This window comes from Schistocerca gregaria, chromosome 7, assembly GCF_023897955.1.
Source record: "Schistocerca gregaria isolate iqSchGreg1 chromosome 7, iqSchGreg1.2, whole genome shotgun sequence".
Classification (NCBI taxonomy): Eukaryota; Metazoa; Arthropoda; class Insecta; order Orthoptera; family Acrididae; genus Schistocerca; species Schistocerca gregaria.
The window spans coordinates 425,043,513-425,070,145 of NC_064926.1; the positions used below are offsets into that span (position 1 = coordinate 425,043,513).

The following is a 26,633-nucleotide window of genomic DNA, read 5'->3' on the forward strand; positions in this document are numbered from 1 at the left end:
CTGAAACTACTCCTCGAGTGGACCTGGTCCACTATTTATGCCTATGGCCTTCCCCCTCCACCAACGGCTGCAGACGCTTCCTCTGTGGTCCGCGCCCGTTCCCTGCAACCTGCTGGAGCGTTGCTGCTCCGTTTTCCATCTGCTGTGGTTCTAGATGTTCCCTCTGCGGTCCGCGCCCACCGAACCAGCTCCCGGGGGTTTCACCTGTGGTTTGGGGAACCAAGCATTCCGCCTGCGGTCCGCGCCAGCTCACCACAACCTGTTGGAGCGTTGCCGCTCCGTTTTTTGTCCGCTGCGGCACTGGATGTTCCCTCTGCGGTCCGCGCCCACCAGTCCCACTTCTGGGTGTTCCATCTTCGGTCTGGTGAGCCTAGCAGTCCGATAGGGGCTCGTTTTTTATCTCCATGTCTCTGGTTCTTCTGTTTGTGTAGTGTTTGCAGCTGGCCCCGTTGCTCCTTTAACAATTCCAGAGCCGGATCCCAGGCTCCACTTAGCTGGTACCCTGTGTTACAGTTCATAAGATTGTGAGCCATTTTTATTTCTATCGATTCTCTTAACACTGTCCCAAAATCTGGGTGTTTGTGCTAGAATCTTGGTATCCTCATACTTCATAGCATGATCTTGGCTGACGATCTTATGAACCGTGACACAGGGTCCCGGCTAAGCAGAGCCTTGGATCCGGCTCTGGAATTGTTAAAGGAGCAACAGGGCCAGCTGCAACACTACACAAACAGAAGAACCAGAGACATGGAGATGGAAAACGAGCCCCTATCGGACTGACAGGCGCACCAGACCAAAGATGGAACACCCAGAAGTGGAACTGGTGGGCGCAGACCGCAGAGGGAACATCCAGAGCCACAGTGGACAAAAAACGGAGCGGCAACACTCCAACAGGTTGTGGTGAGCGGGCGTGGACCGCAGGAGGAACGCTTGGCACCCCAAACCGAAGATGAAACCCTCAGGAGCTGGTTTGGTGGGCGCGGACCGCAGAGGGAACACCTAGAACCACAGTGGACGGAAAACAGAGCAGCAAAGCTACAGCAGGTCGCAGGGAATGGGCGCGGACCACAGAGAAAGCGCCTGCAGCCGTTGGTGGAGGGGGAAGGCCATAGGCATAAATACTGGACCAGGTCCACTCGAGGAGCAGTCTCAGGTTACGAGCTACGTGACCAAAATATTGTGCAAGTACGACACTGATATCCGGCAGAACACCCGACAACCCAAGATGCTACTTTTCATGTAATTAAATGGTGATGAGAAGGTGTACTGTCTGAATCACTGAGATAAGTGTGAGCTCTGAAAACATTCTTGACTGCATGAGAAACTAGGTTACCCCTGTCAAGCAAAAGGAGACAAATTCAAAACTAAATATTTTAGTTAAATCATTTTAAGTGCTTTACCACGGAACTAACTGTGTCTATGTGCCATGAAGAAAGTTTTTGTTTTAAGTGTCACTAATACTGAAACACTACTCAACAAAAACCATTTCTAATATAATTTAAACTGCAGAACTCCAGAGGGAAGCACTGCTAGTCACAAAGACAATGCACCAATTACTAACACATGTTTAAAACACATTCTCCATGTTTTGGCAACTGGATGAAGTCTTGGTGCATCCAACAGAACTGAAAACATGTTTTGTGAAAAAATATCACTTGTAACATTGCCTATTTCCACTCTTCAATTGGTAATTAATTGTGTATCTGACACAAAAAACAAATGGATCATTTAATAAAGTCACATATTATGTGCATTTAATGTAACAGGCCTTTCTATGAGTCAGGATGACATTCAACATTTAGTTATGAATTGTTAGTTGTCAGAGGGTAAAAAACCAACTGTTTTACTTCAAGGTGATTGTACATATTTTCATTCCTCTCAAACTATTGTTATATTCAGATGGCATTTAAAGAAGTAGGTTTCCTCATCTCTATCTCCTGCAGTTCAAGGGTGCAGCACTCTTCTATAAGATAATTACAAGCTCCTGTATCAGCCACTCACTTCACATGCTATTCAAAACCAAACTCCTGTTACTTCTACAACAACTCCAACAATTTTTTTTAAGATTATTTGGTACTGAAAATTCAGGTTTAATAGGCCCTTAGAAAATATCTGTGTGTACAAAAACTGTCAACAGTATCTTGATTCACATATTAACCAACAGTTTTGAGTAATTTTTTTATGCTGCTAAAGTAAATGCCACTCAAAATTTTAATTACGCTGTAGAGAAAAGAATGTATGACATAGCAGTTGACTGCAACACTCCATATTTATAGAGGAATGTATAAGACTTATGACTAGATGAAGGAAGAAGAGAATACTTTGAATCGAGAAAATATAAAAATGCAGTAAATGAAGCAGGCAAAAAGGAATACAGACGTCTCAAAAATGAGATCGACAGGAAGTGCAAAATGGCTTGGGAGAGCCAGTCCTGACAAAACTCTACCATCTGGTGAGCAAGATGTATGAGACAGGTGAAATACCATCAGACTTCAAGAAGAATATAATAATTCCAATCCCAAAGAAAGCAGGTGTTGACAGATATTAAACTGACATTTAGGTAATTTTCACAAGTCACAGCTGCAAAATACTAACGCAAATTCTTTACAGACGAATGGAAAACTACTAGAATCTGACCTTGGGGAAGATCAGTTTGGATTCCGTAGAAATATTGGAACACGTGAGACAATACTGACCTTACGACTTATCTTAGAAGCTAGATTAAGGAAGGGCAAACCTACATTTCTAGCATTTGTAGACGTAGAGAAAGCTTTTGACAATGTTGACTGGAATACTCTCTTTCAAATTCTGAAGGTGGCAGGGGTAAAATACAGGGAGCGAAAGGCTATTTACAATTTGTACAGAAACCAGATGGCAGTTGTAGGTGTCAAGGGGCGTGAAAGGGAGGCGGTGGTTGGCAAGGGAGTGAGACAGGGTTGTAGCCTCTCCCCGATGTTATTCAATCTGTATATTGAGCAAGCAGTGAAGGAAACAAAATAAAAGTTCGGAGTAGGTATTAAAATCCATGGAGAAGAAATAAACACTTTTGAGGTTCGCCGATGACATCGTAATTCTGTCAGAGACAGCAAAGGACTTGGAAGAGCAGTTGAACGGAATGGATAGTGTCTTGAAAGGAGGATATAAGATGAACATCAACAAAAGCAAAACGAGGATAATTGAATGTAGTCAAATTAAATCGGGTGATGCTGGGGGAATTAGATTAGGAAATGAGACACTTAAAGTAGTAAAGGAGTTTTGCTATTTGGGGAGCAAAGTAACTGATGATGGTCGAAGTAGAGAGGATATAAAATGTAGACTGGCAATGGCAAGGAAAGCATTTCTGCAGAAGAGAAATTTGTTAACATCGAGTATAGATTGAAGTGTCAGGAAGTCGTTTCTGACCGTGTTTGTATGGAGTGTAGCATTGTATGGAAGTGAAACATGGACGATAAATACTGAATAGGATTGGGGAGAAGAGAAGTTTGTGGCACAACTTGACCAGAAGAAGGGATCGGTTGGTAGGACATGTTCTGAGGCATCAAGGGATCACCAATTTAGTATTGGAGGGCAGCGTGGAGGGTAAAAATTGTAGAGGGAGACCAAGAGATGACTACACTACGCTGATTCAGAAGGATGTAGGTTGCAGTGGGTACTGGGAGATGAAGAGGCTTGCACAGGATAGAGTAGCATGGAGAGCTGCATCAAACCAGTCTCAGGACTGAAGACAACAATAACAACAACAACAACAACAACAACAACAACAAGAATATTTTGGATCTGAAGCTACTGAAATAGTTGTATAGAGCAAAGAGACATATTATGAACACAACTTTGCTGTCATGGTGATAAATTTGCTTACAGTATTTCTGAAGATGTTTCAGAGTCTCTGAAATATCTGCTGGATGGTAAGGATTCAAAATAAAATCCAATTTTTCTAACTTGTGCACCCTGAACAGTGTATTTCAATTCTCTCTTTCAAGCTAGAATAAACATGAGAAGAAACAATCATACTGAAATTTAAGTTACAAGGCCAAGTTTATCACTAAAATACTGCTTAATGATGAACGCTAATTTTCTCATATTTGTTTTGCTCCAATAGCTTTATTATTTACCTCCAAAACATACTTAATGAAGCAAAACTGAACAGATGTGGATGACAGAGTCTACTGGATTACATGTCAGAGATACAAAAACTTTACTTCTAGTTTGTCACCACTACAGACAGTATCATCAAATAGCATGACTTGTCATACATTGAAAAGCTAAGCAGAACAGATATGATGATGATATGCACCCTACCCCACACCTGCAACGCGAAAGTGAAACACACACTCCCACAACAACAACACTAATGCATTGACTCATCAATTAAACTTCCTAACAGATTAGAATTGTGTGTGGCTGAACCTCAACCATTGTTTTTCATGGGTCTCATGACCGGTATTACTCTATTGGTTTCATTACAGCTACAGTCCACTGCAGAGTGAAATATTGCTTGCTGAAACTACCTTTAGACTGTAGCTAAACTGTCATTACCGTATCAGCTCTCTAAGAGATAGGTCCACCAGAGAAGGAGTGTGTCAGTGACAGATGAAAACTTAAACTTTAACTATGAGGTATGCTTGTACAGATCTTTGGGAAGAACAATATCCACAAAAGGAAAACAAAAGAGGAGGATAATAAGGTCATTAGAAGCTGAGTAGAATTTTGGGTAGCACAATAATGGCACAGGGATTTGGTTTTTCACATCCCAGAAAACCTTTAATCAGATGGCTTCTCAGGGATCTGGACCTATCCCTCTCATATTTGAGTCCAGCATTTTAACTACTCCGTCATTTTGGTTGCTTGCCAGAGATGCTGGTCCAGGCTCATGTCCCGTTATAGTACACCGTTTTGCAACATTAGTGAGTTTCACTGCACTATTTATTCTGTGGCAAAGTGAAACATTCAATCTGGAATATATTCTTTTTTGTCCTTGCTGATGCTATCTCAAAACAATGTTTGTAAACAACCGTTTATTGCTGGACCATTCTATAATATGTCTCACATTCAACATAGCAAGTAGATCTTCACAACAACCTTGCAAATAGTAAAATTCATGTAAATTAGGTTTTTAACTCTCACCTATCTCTTTAAAATTATTTAAATATTTAGACTTTATTAAGGCATTTTATTGAGCAGGTATTTTACAGTTATTTATACACTGCTTGGATAAAATATTTAATAATTATTTTGTTATTTTAAGTCCCTTTTAAGGACATTGGATATGACACCATGTAACATTATGCATGGAGAGGGTTCGCAGTCTCCTGCAGCAGCACTTGCATATAAAATTCTTTGTGCTCAAGTTGCATCATGTGTGAATTAAAGCCCAAGCTTTCAAGGATATTCACATCCTGCATCATCAGGAAAACTAACTGCTGGGACTACCGTGCATCTCGTATAGCAGTAGTCTGCCTTACTATGCGTCAACTGACATCACCTGGAGCAGTACTTGCATGCACCAATATGGGAAATGGACTCTGGAGTGAGTGCAGACGCCCTCCCCCTGTATCCCCTTGGACCAGAATTACAGGTTGGAAGGAATTAAAATTATTTGTGAATGTTACATTTCTAATTAAAGCATCTGGAACATGTTTGCAGTAGGAAGTGATATAAACCACATCAAATTAAATCAGCGTTCATTAGTAAATGGAGGCCGATACCTAGCAATGCAGTGCAAAAAGAAAAAGAAGAGTTGACAGGCATGCCTTACACATTGTGAAGTAAGAAAAAAATTCTGCATTCGGGCCCTAGACAAACTAACAGGGCCTGGCTGGGCACCACATCATCTATCAATGGCATCATTGAATGTGGCATAGAGTGTGAGACAGTCAGCACACCACTCTCCCATTCTGTGACAGGTTTCTTGACCCAGGAACCACTACTAATTGGTTGAGTAGTCCTCAGTTGGCCCCAAAAGGCCAAGTGCACCCCTACCAGTCCTCCCAAAAAGGAAAAATTCCAGGTACTATTGGGACTCAAACCCAGACCCTCCACATGACTCAATTATGAAGGACGACGTTTTTGGAATAACCTTAAGAAAATTAAAATACATGTTACGCAGATACCTTACAGACCAGAGTTCTGTACACAGCAGAAAATTAAAGAAACATTTTGTTCAATAAAAGACAGCCTCATTTTGGGTGTTCCTGGTATTTACAATGTTGCTTTGTGAATGTAGTGAAATTATGAAGGGCAAATAATCACACCTTGTCCAAATAGTGATGCACATGTACGTCACATGAAGTTGAGAAACTTGGGAATGTCAGTAATAGTAGAATAGTCTTACAAAAGGACATAGAATCTCCTTGAAGTAGCTACTTACTAGGACTGTAATATAACAAATGTCAGATATTTGTTATGTCCACCACTGAATTCAACTAGACTAGTTATAATCTTAGCTATAATATAATCAAAATGATTAATGGAAAATCTCATCTGAAGATGTGAAACAAATACTAATAAAGAGATAGAGGGGCTGGCCAATACTTATCTCAGCTCAGTATAACCGATAGATACACAAAACAGAAAACTCCTTAATTTCCTCAATAACCTTAACTCCTTTTCAAACCTAAATTCCACCTGGTCCTTCTCCAAAACCCAAGCCACCTTCCTGGATGTTGACCATCTTATTGAAGCTCAAATCCACACCTCTGTCCACATCAAACCCACAAACAAACAACAGTACCTTCACTTTGGCAACTGCCATCCATTCCACATCGAACACTCCCTTCCCTACAGCCTAGGTATTCGTGGCAAATATGTGTGCTCCAGTGATGAATCCCTCAACAATTACACCAATAACCTGACCAATGCTTTCCTCTCCCACAACTATCCTGCAGACCTTGTCCACAAACAGATCTCCCGAGCAATACATTCCTCCCTGTCCACAACAATGTTCCTACACCCAGACCACACAGAAGCATCCCCTCGCCACCTAATATTATCCTGGCCTCGAATACACCAACAAATTACTCTGCCAGGGATATGACTTTCTCAAGTCAAGCCTTGAAATGAGATCATCCCTTGACAATATTCTCCCCACAACACGCAGAGTTGCCTTCCATCGGTGTGCCCCCCCCCCCAACCTCTACAACATCCTTGTCAAACACTACAATATTCCCAGACCACCTTCTCTACCCAGCGGTTCCTACCCCTGTAACCGACCCCACTGCAAAACCTGCCCCATGCATCCCCCCCCCCCCCCCCCCCCCCACACACACACAACCACCTACTCCAGCCCTGCTACTGGTAAAAAATACACAATTCAAGGCAGGGTCACATGTGAAACAACAAGTCATTTATCAGCTGACATGGCTGTGCTGCACAGCCTTTTACATTGGTATGACAACAACTAAACTGGCTGAGCACATGAATGGGCACAGACGAACTGTCCGCCTAGGAGACGTCCAATACCCAGTAGCAGAGCATGTCGTCCAGATTCTAGTGACCTAAGAACGTGCTACAATGTATGTGCTATTTGGCTTCTCCCACCCAACACCAGTCCCTTGGAAGTGCGGAGATGGGAACTTGCACTCTAACACATCCTTTCATCCCGCCATCCCCCTGGACTGAACCTACGATAACCAACCTCACTCCCATTTACTCTTCAGTCTTCTCCTTTTTCCCCTCTCCTCTTTAGCCATTCATGCATATTTTCTTCCTACATAGTTGTGTTTATCGTTATAGTATATACCTCTTTACTTCTGTATGCATCGTCTTTGGTTTTAAGCTGGCACAGTACCTACAGTAGAATATCTTTGGCTTCCCTCTGACAACCATGCCTCCATCCTTACTACCCTCCCAGTTTACCTTTCCTGTTGCTTCATAACCTGGGTTGTGATTAACTGAATCCACTTTCCCTTCTTCCCTGATGAAGGAATAAAGTTCCGAAAACTAAGAATGTAAATTTTCTGTTCTGTTCTGTTCTGTGTATCTATCGGCTGTACTGAGCTGAGGTAAGTACTGGCCAGCCCCTCTATCTCTTTAATAGTATCTGTAATGTTATTAGGCACTAGAAACTGAGCATTCACAAAGAATTCAAATTAAAAACAGATTTAAAACTATGTGGTGGTGATGTAGGTAGTCTGTTCCCTTCTGGCCCTGTAATACTGCCCACAGGAAACCAGGTGACATCACTGCACAAATAATAAGCCAGATCAACACATCTCCTAGTGGACAAAATGAATAATATCTTCAAAAGCTTGAGTTCTAACTCAGATGTGATATAGCTTGAACAGTAAGCAAATTGTATACAAAATGCTCTAAAAATAAATCAAAATTTTTACAGCACATGTAAACCAATAACATGAATGTTATTTCTTCAATACACTTCACTTCCAACACCACTGTATCTTCCAGCTCAGTTTTAAGTATAAACCGTATTTTCTATTCTCACTGCACGTTACACAAGCCAGCATCTTGTCCGTACAGTCAAACTGACAAAGTTTGAACACATTGAATACTGCAGCAACTAAGAGATGTTTACAGATACTAGTCACACCTAAGTGGAGATGGGGAGGAGGTTAAAGAAAAAACAACCACCAATATTTTCCTTGCAATTTAGGGGGCTCATATGGAACACACTACATTTTTTTATTCTTCTTCTGCAAGTTCAAACAAACTATAAAAGGCAAAGAAATTATCTATCAGCACTTTTTTTAAAAACTCTCTCATACCTAAAAACATCTCCATTTACTTGTACAGGAGCAGCATTGCTGTAACAGTGCCTTGACAGAGAAGACATCCGAGAGAGAGAACCAGTTCCATCAGCTTCACCTCCAGACACTAATCCTGCTGTAACTGGATACTGATGCGACCTTGGAAAGTCATACATGTCGTCTGTTACAACAATGACATCAGTATGAGGTGGTGACACAGGTGACGGAGGCTCCTGGGAACCCTTGTCACTGTTAACTACTGTTGATCCTGTGCTCTGACTGGAAATATTGTCCAAATTCATGTAACTTGGCCCAGCACTGTTGTCTACTGATGTAAGGTGAGATGGCTTAGGTGGTCGAGGTGGCGCAGGAGGTGGTATATCACTATCAACTACCTGGAAAAGAAGAACACAATTTTTAGACATCGCATTTTTCAGTACATAAAACCTATTAATTATGTATTGCCACATTGGCTAGTGACACACAAATTACATTGTTACCAAACAAACCTTTGTACTTTCAATAATATATAGCTTTTTCAATTTATTTTTGAAATCCTTCGAAAACTGAATTACTATATGATTTTTTCCCCACATCAGCTACTGTTATTGACATCTTTGACATGTCCCCCTAAAGTTCCGTTCTTCAGGTTGATATTATTTGGATTCTATTATTATAGTTTATCTTTATTGTGCAAGATGTGTATTCAGTTTGCTCATACAAAGTTTATCACATATAAGGTTGTGGCACTTCATACATGTTTATGCATTTACCAACATCATCAAAGTTGATTATCTGGTATACAGTGGGTCTTAGTGGTCAAGATAAACTTTTTTGTGAGATGATGTAAGCTTTGATTTCACAGACCGTTCCTTGCTAAAATGCTATAGCTAGCAATTTTAAAATTAAAAGAAAAGTAGCAGTTCCTCACACTGTCTACTTCAGTTTTCCATTCTGATTGACTGCCTCTGTTAATTTAGGGCATTTTAGCACTCAGATGTGTCCCAACTGTCTTACCACCTGTTTGCTCTAATGAACTACATACTGAATGAATTACATTTTTTTTAGCAATGTGTGTTCCATCTCCAAGGAACTTTGCAGCAAAACTAGTTCTAACAGCATTTATCTAGTTGCATGGGAGATTTATGGAGTTACTTGATTTAGGTATAAAAATGAACATCCAGTACAGTTTATTATGTTATTATGTGTGTTCTGAAGTTTATATTATTGGCATCTATCACTTATTCTTTAACATATTAAAAACAAAGATTCCAAGACTTACCAAGTGGGAAAGTGCCGGTAGATAGGCACAATGAATAAAACACACACACAGAATTTCGAGCTTTTGCAACCAGCGGCTGCTTCGTCAGGAAAGAGGAAAGGAAAAGGAAAGATGAAAGGATGTGGGTTTTAAGGGAGAGGATAAGGAGTCATTCCAATACCGGGAGTGGAAAGACTTACCTTAGGGAGAAAAAAGGATAGGTATATACTCATGCACACACACACATACACGCATATCCATCCATACATATTCTTAAACATACGTAGACAACAATCATAGTGCCACATATTAGAGCTGTATATACGCTGTGTGAGAAGAAACTGCTATTAATCATTCTAGACACTACTGATAATGATGGTTCATGATTCTGGTTTACAGCATTTTAAAGTTTAATCTGTTAGGGTGTAACTTGCAATATTTTCTCAATTAGAATTAGAAGCACTATGTTAAACATTTGTATCTGCTGTAATAATCTTTAGCACTTAAATCCTACCAGGAGTTTCAAAGCATACTGACCTACCACAAACATGTTTAATTCCTCCAGCTTCTCCTACAGCTGAATGTGTCTTATGAATGAAGTACGGCTAATCTTTACATGAATGTCAGTAATGGACTTTTCTATTCTCTAAATTTTATGCAGGAAATGTGAAATTTTTTTATGGCATATTCAGTTGGGAGTCGCCTTGTGGGGAGTTCAGGCACATGACTAATCTGAAATCCCATGAACAAGAGTCAGCATTGGTAGTCCGCCCGGTAAGCCGTGCAGTCTAACGCACTGCTTTCCGGGCGGGAAGACGTGCCGGTCACCGGCATGAATCCACTTGGTGGATTAGTGCCAAGGTTCGGTGTGCCAGCCAGTCTGTGGATGGTTTTAAAGGCGGTCTTCCATCTGCCTCGGCACATGCAGGCTGGTTCCCCTTATTCCACTTCACTTCAGTTACACTATGTCAGCGATTGCTGTGCAAACACTTTATCCACATATGTGTACACCACAATTACTATACCACGCAAACATTGGGGTTACACTCATCTGGTGTGAGACATTCCTGGGAACTGAACCATACAATAACCCTTGGTATTCAGTGTGGGGTGGCAGTGGGGTGAGCGGACTGCTGTAGCTTGTTGTGGGGTTGTGGGGTTGAGGGCTACAGTGGGGATGAAGCATCTCTGTCATTTCTAGGTCCCCAGTTGCATACAATACAATATAGCAATGGTAACCACGACCTGCTGACATTTATGCAGTTACTCACTTCAGCAAATACTTTACTGTAAGCCATATGTCTTTGTGAGTTTTCGTTCTACTTACTTTCTTGTCCTGCTAATTTATTGTGTTACTTCACTGCAGGAACTAAAATGTTTGTCTAGATTATTTTAAAAAAAAGAAAGAAAAAAAGGACCCTTACAGTTAGACGACCAAAGCGGCGAACAACACTCCATGAACCAACATCCCCCTCTGTTGAACTGTCTGATGGGCGAGTTGTTCTGGGCAGACTCATTGTATCGGCTTCTGCACTACTGGGAAAAGTTTCCCAGTTCACAGATGGGAGACTGCGTGTAGTTCCGTGACCTTTAAGTGACAAAGAGAAAACACTCATCAGTGAAACACACATTATATTACAGTGAATTCAAAAATTAAATGGGTAGAAATTAAAACAAAATCTTTATTGAATGAATGTGCCAAACACATAGAGAGAGAGAGAGAGAGAGAGAGAGAGAGAGAGAGAGAGAGAGAGAGAGAGAGAGAGAGAGAGAGAGAGAGAGAGAGAGAATGACTTTTTCAAAAGCTGAGCAACCTTTAACCTTTTCCAAGTGCCTGTCATCCACCCTCTTCAACTTCGTGAGTAGAAATCTAGATTTATTTACATACTAGATTAAAATATACATGACTATATTGTATAATATAAATCATTGATGAGGGTGAATCATGAACAGTGGAAAAATTAGAAAAAATGAGAAAGCATACTTGTTACAGAAGGATGCAGGAAAGTAAGTTAAAATAAAATAAAAATTAGAAGTTTCTTTACAAAACTGTGAAAAAAGGGTATGTGGAAAACACTAACTGGAAGAAGTGAGCAGATGACATGCTTTAGAACTTCAGGGTACAAATTCTTCATATATATCTCAGTGTACAGTTGTTTTTTTACCTAGTCTTCAATCTGAGGATTGGTTTGATGCAGCTCTCCCACATCATTAAGTCAGTCTAATAATAGGGTAGTCTGTCTCGCAGCAGGTCTCTTCATCTCTGCACTGCCACTGCACCTTACATCCATTCAAATTTTGGTATTCAAGCCTTAGTTTCCCATTAGTTATCTGGTGTACCCATCTAATCATTTTCTATAATACCACGTTTTAAAATCTTAAATTCTCTTCTCATCCAAACTGATTTATTGACCACATATCCTTCTACATAAGGCTACACTTCACACAGTTACCCTCCAAAACATTCCCTAACACTTAAATTTCTAACAGACATTAGCATATCTGTCTGCCGTGCAGAGGACTCAGGATCAGTTTCTGATACTGGCATGGATTTTTCCTTGATAGGACTGGAAAAGGGTACACTTAGTCTCATGAGGCAACTGAGGAGATAACTGAGCTAGTAGTAGCAGCTCCAGGAAACAAAAAGTAACAACGGCTGGGAGAAAGGTGTGCTTACCCCATGTCCCTCCATACCACATCCAATGACACTGTTGGTGGATGTGGCACTGAAGACTGAATTAACTGTGCAGTCCAGCACCAACTATACAGTGCTACTATAAATGGCTTATTGAGTTTTGATGCGCTGTATTTTCCAACTATTGCACATACAAATATGATTGATGCAAGAATAGAATGTTAAACTCCCAAAGTTTGAGTTTTGTACTATACAAATGTTTTACAAGTGCCATTGCAGCACTGTTCCAGACTTCTTGGAAATGGAGATAGTAAACACATTCCTCAATGTGTCCCCAAAGGGGAAAAAAAAATCACAAGGAGTTAGATAAGGTGACCTGGGAGGCCAAGTGAACACAGTCACATCATATTCACCACTATGATGAATTCACAGATAGGGGAGTTCATCTTTAGGTGGTTACAAGCATCAATGCTCCAACGAGGAAGTTCCTCATCTTGTTGGAAGATGCAAGTCTCAGAATCAGCTATCAGTTGTGGAAACAACCACAACTGCAACATAGCAAGTAAGAGGTATCCATCACAGTCTTCTCACAGAAAACAAACAGCCCATACAGCTTTGTCTTTGATACTGCACAGGAAACATTAACCTTCCACAAATATCATTTATGCATCACAATTCCATGACGATGTTCAGTGCCCCACATTCTCATGTAGTGGTGATTAATGTTTAGCAATACATAGAATGTTGCTTCATCATCGAATATCAGCTTGGAGGTGAAATGCTCATCCTTAAGTCCTTGCTGCATTGTGATTCAAAACTAAAGGCACCCACCATAATCTTCTGGTTTTAATTATTGTGTGAGCTGCATATGGTGAGGCCTGAAACATAACCATCATCAGAAAATATTTCACACAGTCTGCTGTGGTATTCGAAGTGCTTGGCTTGCATGGACCAATGATTTTTTTGGCTGCATATGAAACTTTTCCTTACTTGCTCCATGGATGCATCTGGTACACTCTGTCGACCAGCACTTTTCATCTTACAGAGACAACCAGCGACCATCAATTGTCATACCTATCCACTACATTTTTTAGTGTGGTTGTTCTTTTACATTTTTCGTTCTGAATGCACAATGCATGCTGCATATTCCAACACAAAAAACTATTTTCTTGCTTTGACAATTTCCTCAAGGCACTGTACTCTTAATTCTAACTGGTGGGTAAAATGCAAACTTGGCGAGTTTTCAGTACTGTTCACGCATAAATTATGCATGTACATATAGTACGATGGGTGTTCAGTAAGTAATGAAACACTTTTTTTCTCTCAAATGATTTCAGATGAAGACACACTGAATTTGTTGTTTAACATTGTGGAATGTAACTGTTCTATCCCCTATAGTTTCATGAAGTTCTGCTACATGGTGGTGCTATAGGTATCCTTCAAAATGGAGCCTGTAATGGAGGTGCATTCCAAGCATAGAGCTGCCATTGAGTTTCTTTCAGTAGAAAGTCAGAGCACTGAATATCTATGGAGACTTGACAGTGAATGAAAGCACAGCAACTCATTTGGTGAGGCATCTGTCATTATCACAACAAGGTTGTGCAAACCTGTCTGATCTCCAGCATGCCAGCCAGCACACACAGCTGTGACTCCTGCAATGTTGTAACATGCAAACACTCTCATACGAGATGATCAACAAATCACAATCTAACACCTTGCTTCTTGACAGCACATCTTTGTTGGTAGTGCAGACACACCAGTCGTCGTACTCAAAGGTGTGGGCCCACTGGGTTCCTCGTGGCCTAACAGAAGGCCATAAAGAGCCACCATCTGTCTAGCCTAATAAAGGAAGCACTCCACAGGAAGCAGTATGTGGACTATGGGGAGGTTATTGATGCACAACACATTGGCCCTGACATCAACCAGTAGAGTGGTACCATGCAGGCCTACAAGCCCTCCCAAATTGGTGGTGTAAGGTTGACACACTAAACAGAGATAATGTTGTTTTGCAGTCAAAAGAGTGGAGAATAATATGGGTTACTGGAATCCTGAATAAATCAACCTGCTTTCAGGAAAAAAGTGCTCATTACTTATTGTATACCCCTCTTATTTAGGAAAATACAGAGCTTTTAAAAGGAATGAATCATTTATATTATCCCTGTAAGATAAATTTACAATAGTGGCGAGTGCTTCCCTCAAAACCTGTAGGAGCTTCAAAGAGAAACAACCCTGCATAAACATGGACTCTCAAGAACAGTAATGGTGGTTCAGTCATAAAGTGTCCTACTATTCATTGAAAGATCTAGGGTTTGACCCTCAAGTAATACCTAAGATTTTGTGTGTCACTTTTCATTTATTCCATCTTTGGAAATGGTTTTTTTTTCCATCTGAAAAATGCATAACTGTGCAGTGGTTTACAATGCATGTTACGCTGTAGGTACCCCTGTAACTAACAAGGTCACTCAGTTCTAAGGCTGAAGTAAGGCAACAGCATGCCACCTAAAATAGTATAATGGTATCCTAACCAACAAAAAAGTGGAAACTGCCCACTGTTTAAAGTCTTAAGATGATATTCCGCAGTAGTTTTAACAATGTATACAATTACAATAATCTACAGCAATTAATATTTAAAAAACTGTGGTAACTTTAACTGTGCAACTGTTAGAAGAGCTCATAGGTTGTATACCTGGTGCAACAGTATCATCATCTGTGAACACACTCTCTCCATCTGTGTTAGGACTGTGGGGTGGTGTCCCCAAGCCAGTGCCACTGCTCTGTTGCAAATCTAAGTTTGGTGGATGTAGCTTTCGTGGTAAGTCATAAAATTCTCCAGTTACTACTTCTGGAGGTGGTGCCTCTTCATACACTGGCCGCTTGCGTGCTGCAGGTACAGGTGCTTTTTGAAGGACTATAGTAGGTTTCACAGATGATGGTTCTGGTTCCTTTCCCTTCGCCTGTTAAACAGCAATGAATTACACATAAACACACTGTGTGAAAAAAAATGCACAGGAGAAATTTAAACATTCATATAAATGAGTACTTCTTGTCAAGTTGAATTGCTTATTTCATCTGTACTGGTGAGGAAAGTATTTAGAGAAGACTACAGTAAAAATTTTTATACAATTACACCATCACTAACATCAGTTTTTCTGTAATTCCCCCTCACGTCTTAACATTTCAGTCATAGTGCAGCACATGAAAAATAACTCCAATGACAAAAACAGCGGAGACTACACCCACATAATGTGCCATTACACATAATCACAACTGGTGAAGATGAGTGCCAGGTAGAAATATGTAACAGAATGTAAATTAAACAATGAATTATCAGGAAGAACTACAGGAAGAGTATTAATAGTGCTGGTAGGGTTTTTAGCAGTAGCAACAGCAGTTTTTTCCCTGTTGTCTGTTGTGTCATTCATAACAACATTAGCACTATTAGTGACTGTAATTGGTAAATAACACCCCAAACCTCAAGAAAGATCAAATATTTCACACAAAAGAATCAGTGGTAGATGAATTAAAATTTCAAAAACTACTGTCAAAGACCTGAGATACTGTAGCACAATCTGAAATCCTGTACACTACATAGTTCAACGTGCATTCATCAGAACAAAATCAGTACTTCTAAAATCCAATATTTCACTTACTCTGGACACCACTTGTAATGACTCTGTTGGTGCACACATTTACATGAAATAGAGGAAGGGGAAAGAAAGGGAAGGGATGGGTGGGAATTTATTACTTGCAGTTGCGCAGGGAACTGTGGTAATGCAATGGCAAAAGTTGAAAACTTATGTTGCACTGGACACAAACCCGGACTTACTGCTTCTCATGAGAAGTTGCCCTAACCACTGCAGCCAGCTGAATCCCGGCATGGCACAAATTTTCAACCTGCATGGCTGGAAGTCACTAATTCCCACCCATCCCTTCTCTCTCTTTCCCCATCCTCTTATTTCATGTAAACATCAATGCATGTTACACTATTTGTGTTTATCTACACAAACCATAAAGAGCAGTCCCAAGAGCAACAACAACAAAGGCTTTTTGAAAGCATTGAGAGGGTGAGAATGTTCAACCACTGAACACAGAACAATATTTAGAATAACCCCCAGTCATCCACTGCCATATTTTGGTATAAGACTCTGTGACAGTTATGCAGTAATGGACTTCATGCCGTAAGGACATGTTATTTACATTTTGTTTTCCAGTATACAGCCTGATCAAAATTACAAACTACTAGAGTCTTCACATCTTCACAGAGATTAGTTCCTTCAACCAGAACTCTCAATACCACGGACAAACTGTCTGCTGGTAGTTTCATTTTTCAAGTAGTGTTGCATATACACACACTCTTATCAGGCACTATCAGCATTCCATTTAACTGCTGCCAGCAACTGTGGACTGTTGGAGTTGCCAGGGCCTGTTCCCTGTTGTCTGAGCCCTAACTACTGTGCAGCTCACAGATGATGTGGCAATACTTTAGTGTCATGTGACAAACATCTAATGACAAGTATTTTTAATCAGATTTTGGTACCTATTACATTTATAAACAAATATATTCGTGGAGAAGTGTGTTACAGAATTTTCTCAGCACAACTGATTAATAGTGTGCTATTGGGTGTTCTGTCAAATAATTGTTCCCATTTCATGCACAATATTTCAATGACCAAACCAGCCAACTTCTTCAGGTGCTGCAAATTTTGCTGTTATGTGTACTTGTAGAATGGTTGGAGTCCACCAGTCATTGAAATAATGTGGATAAAATGGAAACAACTCAGCAAACACTTGGAAGCACACACTTATCTTCATGTAGATTTTTATGCGTAGATTCACATTTTACACAATATGTTTTAAACACTCCATTATCGGTAGTCACAACATTGTAAATACTGTCAAACAATTTTTTTAAGCATCTTGCACTCTCATTTGCATAAGTCACACTGTTAGTAAACACAATAACAACAACAACAGCCAAGGACTCCTAAACTGTCATTAAAATCTCCAATAATGCCTAATCAATGAAGCAATTCATGTAGTTTCAGGAAAATTTAACAAGCTAGTGTTTACATCTGCTTCAACATGCAAAATTACATAACCTGTAAATAATATTTAATTAAACAACTACTTACATCAACATGGCAAGAAGGCAATTCACTTAAGATGCCAACTTTTAATCAATCTGAAAACAGTCCGATAACTTTTGCATTGCATAAACATTAGTGATACTTACACTTCGAGCTTGGTGGACAGCTGTACCATACTCTGTGTTGACAAGTCCATAATGGGCACGGGTCATGAATATATGAGTATCGCGCTGCAGTAGCTCGTCCAGATTATCCTCTGGCCCTGTAAGTGGATGCCCTGATATGCATTCACTAATAGCTATGTATGGACCTGAGACAGTGCTAACTGGGGATACCGGTGGCGAGTCCGTTGCACTGGTACTTGTATTTGTATTTGTAGCACTGACATTTGTGGCACTGCCCCTCATATCTGGCACACATTGAACAGCAGTAGCACCATCGGCAGCTGCAAGCAACATAGGAAGCTGTACTGCATCTGCCGCTTCCTCCACATCTGTAAACAGAGAAACCCTCTATTACTATTAAAACAATCATTTTACCCACTACAACATCAATTCATAAATAAAAAATTTAATTTGAAGATGTTTATTTGAGAACCACTTTCATTTAAAATCTTTACTAAAAATACAGTAATTCACTCCATAGTTTCCTGCAATCTGTTAAGTCTCATTGCAGCTATTTAATTGTTTGTTGACTTTCACTTCTGTTATTCTACAATTTTTTAAATTTTCCATACAAATATGGTTACTAGCTTCAAGAAATATCAAAAAGTAGTTGTTACCTATTGATAAATCTCTCAATGTTACATAAATGTATAGTACAAAATACAGATATGATATGGTAACACTATTCCATGTATAAATGGTTACTGAAATAACGGAAGAACTTATTTTTTGTGAAACAATCTTTCAGCGAGGGTAATAATTGTAAAACACAAGCTCACCAGACAAAGTTGATAGTCACCACCTTAAATGAGCACACTGGTCACTTTGGTGTGCTGTATATTGGTATCATGTGGCCATGCATCCCTCCATTGCTTACACTCCTTGTGGCAATGAAGAAGTGTGGATCTGCCACTTGGGCATATCAAATCAGTGCATTAAGATGGGTTGGAGTGGAGATGCAAGAATGCCAGAAGGAAAAAGGAACCATCATGTTTAGACATGCTCATAACTACATGAAGAATAATTATGTCCATTTTGTTGGTATATCAGTGGAGATTGTCCAAGTTGTCTGCAACAAATGGTGTGCTACTTGCAGCCATTTAAAATGGTATAAGAACAGTGATAATAAGAAGGTTCTCACCCACAGGAACCGGAGAAGTGTGTCACACCTTGTTAATGACAATCAGCTTTCCAAGAGGAATTTCTCTAGTTATCAGGGAATGCAGGTCCATCTTAAACATTTTTTTGTGCAAACATTGTAAAGGGAACTTTCTGATACTGATCAGTAATGCCCCATGTCTTCAACAGCCCAACAACACAAACTGGACGATAGCTCAGTCAAAGTGTGTAGTGTGGCCCAAGGAGTAGCAGTTTTGCCTCTTGTCCAATGAAGCATGATGTTAAGTGCACAAATGGCTCAACGCAGTGTTTGGCAGGTGTAGTTCAGGTCAGAGGTGATTCTGTGATGTTTCAGAGGTGTTTTATGTGGCATGGCTTGGGTCTAACTCATTCAAAGTACGACAAGCATTGACAGGATCCTAATTCAACATTCTGCTGACTAGTGTTTCTTCTACATCCTCATGGTGAGTATAATGCGGACACCCCTGTCTTCTGAGTTGACAACAGCCACGATCATTGAACTGCACACATTTGTGTGATGAATACTCAGCAACCAAGTGCACTTTGACCGGCCTGCTTCATCATCTGATCTTAACCCCACACTATTTGGAACAGTGAGTGGAACACAGCAATCAACATCCCCACAATTTGGCAGCTCTGCAAGATCTAATCTTCAGTAAGTGGCTTCTGCTCAATGTGACATAACTGAAGGAGCTTTTGGAAAGTAACTCAGCAAACTGAGGCCCTTATCAATGGTAGAGTTGGTCCTACATAGTATTAGGGTGATTTTCCTCAGGGGGGAGGGGACAGTGGTCCTGTGGGAGGGGGGGGGGGGTGGAGTGGAGTGCTTACTCTAACAGGAACTTCAATGATTTATTCATTGCCAAGTCTCCCTACTCCATTGACTGACTTGTATTTTGCTGCCTGTAAAATATTAATTCCAATTTTAATTTTATGGACAATATAGGATGGAATATAATTATTAGAATAGATGACTATGTGACAACTTCTCTTCTTCACACACTCACTTTCTTCACCATATATAATTCAGGATTTACATTTTATGATTCTTCATGGAGGCCACAAACATTTGCTTTCATGATGAGCACTTCTATTCTTTACAGGTGAGTCTGCTCTTCTATCAAGGAGCATCAACGAAGTGCTTCCTCATTCATTTCTTCTTTACAATAAACTTCAGTCAAACACTCAAACAACTTTGAGATGACATTCTCAAGTTTAACTACACACACTTTTACTCATACTTCTTACACATTTAATACAAATTTGGACAACTACAACAACAATGAAATATTCAAAGTAATTACTACATACTATTTTTTTCCAATTCTAAACTGGACTATGATGAGATTTAGACCAAAGAAAATGAGATTCAAAATGTGCCGTTATGCACTTTTTACTAAACGTTTCTCTATACTACAGGTCAAAAGTAATGTGTAAATACTCACTTTCATTTAAGTAAGATTGTGTGTGTGTGTGTGTGTGTGTGTGTGTGTGTGTGTGTGTGTGTGTGTGTGTGTGTGTGTGTGTAGTTCTGTTCACTTGCACTTCAGGTGTAAACAACAAAATCCTTTTATCATCATACCAAAATAAACAGCAGATGTGTGCATTTGTGCTTCTCTGTGATTGTGCGTATGTGTACTTTTACTAGAGAAAGAGCAACAGCTCAAAGCTGAAACAAACTTCCTGGCAGATTAAAACTATGTGCCGGACCAAGACTCGAACTCGGGACCTTTGCCTTTCGCAGGCAAGTGCTCTACCATCTGAGCTACCCAAGCATGAGACACACTTCGTCCTCACAGCTTTACTTCTGCCAGTATCTCGTCTCCTACCTTCCAAACTTTACAGAAGCTCTCGTGCAAACCTTGCAGAACTAGCACTCCTGAAAGAAAGGATATTGCAAAGACATTGCTTAGCCACAGCCTGGGGGGATATTTCCAGAATTAGATTTTCACTCTGCAGCACAGTGTGCACAGATATGAAACTGAAGTTTCATGGTTAAGCCATACCTCTGCAATATCCTTTCTTTCAGGAGTGCTAGTTCTGCAAGGTTCGCAGTAGAGCTTCTGTAAAGTTTGGAAGGTAGGAGATGAGACATTGGCAGAAGTAAAGCTGTGAGGTCAGAGGTGAATCCTGCTTCGGTAGTTCAGATGGCAGAGCACTTGCCCGTGAAAGGCAAAGGTCCTGATTTCGGGTCTCAGTCCAGCACACAGTTTTAATCTGCCAGGAAGTTTCATATCAGTGCACACTCCGCTGCAGAGTGAAAATCTCATTCATCCCAGCTCAAAACCTAATGTAAAGACATGTTTTTGTGTGTCACACATCAGTCAGCTGTAAGTGAGTAGGTGCCTTTCCTTTATCTTACATATCAAAACATGAAAGAGCATGGGAATGTTACACACTGGTATCATAAATAATGTCTTGAGCTGCTATCTCTAAAACTTAGTTCTTCACCTTTAAGTATGTACGTACCAACATCATCATCTTGGTATGCCTTAAGTCCACAAACTTGACATACACATTCAACCCATTTGTTCATGTCCTCTTCTGAGTCAGCTGCAAGGTAATACGTTCTCTTCGGAGTTTGGACATCAAACATGTAATGGTACTTCACCTTACGGTTTTCAAATGATAAACCTGCATCAACCTGTTTGACAAACAATTGACAACAATATTTCAATGCACTTGCTCCAAATATTCTCTCAAATATGACGAAATTAACTACCATATTCATCATTCTTATTTGTTTGTTGCATTATTATTCAAAAGGCATAATGGTTATGTACCCACTGATTTTTCTCTGTATGAATGATAGGTGACAATTTGCTGGTTAAAATTGAGGTCACTATATCCTGAATCACACCAAGATGTCAGAATACTTTCAACATTGTATGCTTCAGTCTTGAATATACAGTAAAATTAAGTATGAAGTAGCAAACACACTTCATACACAAGTTGTTGTTAGGCTGGTAAAAGTTTACTGAAAGAAATACAGATCTACAAGGGCTAAGAGAGCAGAGGTGGCAGTTCATGGAGAACAACTGTAATGAAAAGTGAAAAATTAATTACTACAACTTCCAGGTAATTTACAGAAATCTTAACACAGAAGACAGAGCACCGTGTTTCCACTTATGCTGCATGGTAATTAATTTGTAACCATGAGTTTCAGTACAAGAGTGATGAGTGATATCAGGGTGGGAAAAAAAAGAAAAAAATTCTGGAAATTGACTGTGTAATAGGTAGCAGTAATGCACTTCAATAGAGAATAAGAGAGGCTAGAAAAACCTCTTACCTTTGTTGAAATATTTGCTACATAGAACATAAACAACAAAGTAAAATATATATCACAACAGGAGAAACAGAAAACCACCTCAATAGAGAAGTAGCATGTGTCAAGATCCAATCCACTATCCATTCTAAATCGTGCTAATTCTGCTCTTACCACATGAAGCCATTTTCGCTATAGTAACATAGTAAATTTCATACTCTTAGTAAAATGAAACTAACTTCAGCTTACCAACATTGCAGTAACTGCTCTTTCAAAAGTCTTCAGAATTGTGCCAACACAGGTACTACATGCTTGACTGGGAACCACAAAAGAATTTGACCAGAGGGAGTGTGAGGTTAGGGAGGTGAATGCTCTCATTTTCTGTTGGTATATTTCGGAGACTGTTGATATGAATTACATCATAATCTTGAAACACTGACATTTACATTCAATGTAAAATTTTTGAGGAACAGGCTGCTACACTGCAACCATGTCAGCCTGACTAAATGCGGCCCTGCCTACATTCTAATTTTTAGTTTTTACAGGTGAGTCTTCATTGTCCATTATCACCCAAATTTTGTTTCACTCAAAATGATTCTAGTCTTCTCTTTCACTGAGCTAATAACCCATCTGACAAAAATTACTTCGGCACCTATTTCTGTAGATTAAAATGGGGTGTGTGACCAACCTTCGATTTTATGACAACTTGAACGCTGGCGAGGACACTTTCAACAAGGTATCTGAATGTCTTTGGAGAAATGGTAGATCATTCTTCCTGAAGAGCCAAACTTAGGTAAGATAGTGATGTTGGATGACAGTGTCTGGAATGAAGTGTAAGTTCTAATTCGTCCGGCAGATGTTCCATTTGGTTCAGGTCTGAACTCTGGAGAGGCCAGTCTATTTCAGAAATGTTGTCCACAAACCATGGCCTCATAGATGCTGCTTTATGGTAGGGGGGGGGGGGGGCATTGACATGCTGATACGAACAATCCAGACATTCTCACTGTTCCTCTAGTGTATACAGAACACATACTGTAAAATATTTTCACATCCTTCCACATTTAGCATGTGCAATAAGTGGACTATGCCCAAACCATGAAAAAAAAGCCCATAATGTAACACCACCGCCTCAGTATTTCACTGCTTGCACTACACATGATGGTAGGTAGTGTTCTCCAGGCATTCACCAAACCCAAACACCTCCATTGCAATGACTTAACATAATTCATCACTCCAACTCACTCATCTCCAGTTAACCACTGTCCCAACATTGTCACTCTTCACACTATGTCAAGCATCGCCCTTACAAGGTCTTTTCAAAAAGTATCTGACTTATTCATAATATCAATCTTTATTTGGATATAATTGCCACTACTCATCTTCAACCTTCAAACCAATCTTCTTCAGCTTCTACACACCTCTCCCAATCCTGATGCCACCACTGGAAGCATCGCTGGAAGGCCTGTTTCAAAACTCTGAATTGAGAATGATGAGCAGGTGCATTATGATGATGAAAGTGCCCACTGCTCACGAGTCCAGCTGTGGTTACACTGCAATGACTGGAACTTTGCTTCTGGGTCGTACCCATAAACCCACGACTCATAACCGCTAATCACTGTGTTAAAGTTGGGATTACTGTTCACAGTACACAGCATGTCCTTTGCAGGCTCCAAATGAAGTTGCTCCTGCTCAGTTGCAACTTTGGCAGAAATTTTGCTGAGATCCTGATGGACAAATGTTTCGTTCAAATGTATCCAACACTAATTTTAAACTAGTGTGCAATTTCATCTATCCTGAATCACCAGGGTGATCAACAATGCCCTCATTTGCGGATCTTGAGGCCTACCTGACAGGGTTTCACTCTTCACTGATGCGCGGCCATCTTTGAAACGGTTTTAACACTTCCTTATCCGTCTGGTACACATTGCTACGTCCTCCAAACACTTGTCTAATCTTGTGGATTGATCAACTTGAGAATCGCAAAGCTCTTTTTTAAGCTGACGCAGTAGCATTGTTCCCCTTTCTTTCGTCGTTTTGCCCATAACAGAAAATATGCCGACTACCACTGCCACGTGTACACTTGTGAACGGCTAGGAAGCGACTTCATGTTTCTGCAGTCGTGGAAAAAAAAAAAAAAAAAAAAAAAAAATCAGGTTTTGAGCAAGACAGCGAAAGCGCGTAAAATGAGGTGCTCGTGCATTGTACCCCATTCTTTTTAACTCCCTGTGCACAGACGTTATTTTAGTTAGCTGGACTGCTCCTAGCACTTTGAAACTGAAGACTGCGTCCTTTTGCTAATTTCGTGCAATCTTTTACAACCAACCTCCACAATGCTCGACAGTCTGGTTTTGTTGTCCAATTAAAATTACCTGATAGTTGACACTTCGCGGGCTGGAGCTCGTTTCCTCCAGCCAGAACGCTCAACGTCACGCCCAAACCGCTCGCCGCTGTCAAACTGCCACAACAATAATTGGTCAGTTCAGTTTGTCCGGTTTTCTTTCTTGTTGCTCTTGGATCATAAATCCTGGATATGGCCCTTTAATTTGGTACTTCATCACACAGCATGTTATCTTGGGTGGAGAGTCATAGTCAGATGTAAAAGTAACTTCTGGTGCACCCCAGGGAAGTGTACTGGGACACATGCTGTTCATGTTGTATACTAATGAACATGAAGACAATATTAAAAGTAACGCAAAGCTTTGATGATGCAGTTAGCTATAATGAAGAACACCATAAGAAGCTGCAAAAAATGTTCAGTCGTATATTGATAAGATTTCAAAGTCGTACAGAGGTTTTGCTTTTAAATGTTCAGAAACGAAAATTGTGCACTTCACAAAATAAAAAACATAGTGTCCTACGACCATAATATCAATTAGTCACTCTTGGCATCGGCCAACTCATACAAATATGTGGGTGTAACACAGCGTAGGGATATGATATGAAATGATCACGTAAGTTCAGAAGTGGGTAAAACGAGTGGTGGACTTCGGTTTATTGATGGAGTATTGGGTAAGTGCAATAAAGCTACAAAGGAGATTTCTTACATAGAAATCACGCGTGCGACACATCCTAGAATATTGCTCAAGTGTGTGGGATCCGTACCAAATAGGACTGAGAGGGTGGGTTGGTTGGTTGGTTGTGGGGAAGGGACCAAACAACGAGGTCATCGGTCCCATCGGATTAGTGGAGGATGGAGAAGGGAGTCGGCCGTGCCCTTTCAAAGGAACCATCCCGGCATTTGCCTGAAGCGGTTTAGGGAAATCACGGAAAATCCAAATCAGGAAGGCAGGACGTTGGGTTGAACCGTCGTCATACCGAAAGTGAGCCCAGTGTGCTAACCACTGGGCCACTTCGCTCGGTGGACTGACAGAGGATACTGAACGTATACAGAGAAGGGAAGCACGAATTGTCAGGCCAACTCATGAAGACGGACTATACTGTCCCGAGAAAGTCTGTGAACAGAGTCTCGAGAACCGGCTTTAAATGGTGTCTATAGGAACATACTACGTGTCGCTCACATAAGGATAGCGAGAGTAAGATTAGAATAATTACTGCACGCTCAGAGGCATTCAATCAATCATTCTTCTCGCGCTTCATATGTGAATGGAACAGCAAACAAATTGTGCAATCGGGCCTACCCCCTGCCATGCACCTCACGGTGGTTTGGAAAGTAGAGGCACTTTGAACAGTGGACGTTACATTTCAGATGTGTTACGACCTGTGGCTCTACCCTTCATTCGATCCCTGCGGAACCCTACAGTTCATCAGGATAATGCACGACAGCATTTTGCAGGTCCTGTACGGGCCTTTCTGGATACAGAAAATGTTCGACTGCTGCCCTGGCCAGCACATTCTCCCAGTCTCTCACCAATTGAAAACGTCTGGTCAATAGTGGCCGATCAACTGGCTCGTCAGAATAAGCCAGTCACTAGTCTTGATTAACTGTGGTATCGTCTTGAAGCTGCATGGGCAGCTGTACCTGTACACGCCATCCAAGATCTGTTTGGCTCAATGCCAGCCGGCCGCTGTGACCGAGCGGTTCTAGGCGCTACAGTCGAACCGCGTGACCACTACGGTCACAGGTTCGAATCCTGTATCGGGCATGGATGTTTGATGTCCTTAGGTTAGTTAGGTTTAAGTAGTTCTAAGTTCTAGGGAACTGATGACCTCAGAAGTTAAGTCCCATAGTGCTCAGAGCCATTTGAACCATTTTTGAACTCAATGCCCAGGCGTATCACGGCCGTTATTACGGCCCAAATTACGTGAAAATGTTATCACATGTCAGTTCTAGTATAATATATTTGTCCAATGAATACCCGTTCATCATCTGCATTCCTTCTTGGTGTAGCACTTTTAATGGCCAGCAGTGTATAAGCGAG

General features: G+C 40.5%; 1 protein-coding gene across 5 annotated transcripts in view; it reads right to left on the reverse strand.

Moving 5' to 3' along the window:
* The window catches only part of LOC126281221 (protein daughter of sevenless), a 222,397-nt gene that overhangs the window by 15,883 nt on the left and 179,881 nt on the right, over nucleotides 1-26,633 (reverse strand). For all 5 annotated transcript variants that reach the window (XM_049979969.1, XM_049979972.1, XM_049979971.1 and 2 more), the window contains 5 exons: nucleotides 21,459-21,633; nucleotides 17,832-18,178; nucleotides 15,285-15,552; nucleotides 11,388-11,551; nucleotides 8,721-9,097 (listed from right to left, as the gene is read on the reverse strand). In XM_049979969.1, the coding sequence (XP_049835926.1) occupies nucleotides 8,721-9,097; nucleotides 11,388-11,551; nucleotides 15,285-15,552; nucleotides 17,832-18,178; nucleotides 21,459-21,633 (1,331 nt within the window). The remainder of the gene's footprint in view (nucleotides 1-8,720; nucleotides 9,098-11,387; nucleotides 11,552-15,284; nucleotides 15,553-17,831; nucleotides 18,179-21,458; nucleotides 21,634-26,633) is intronic.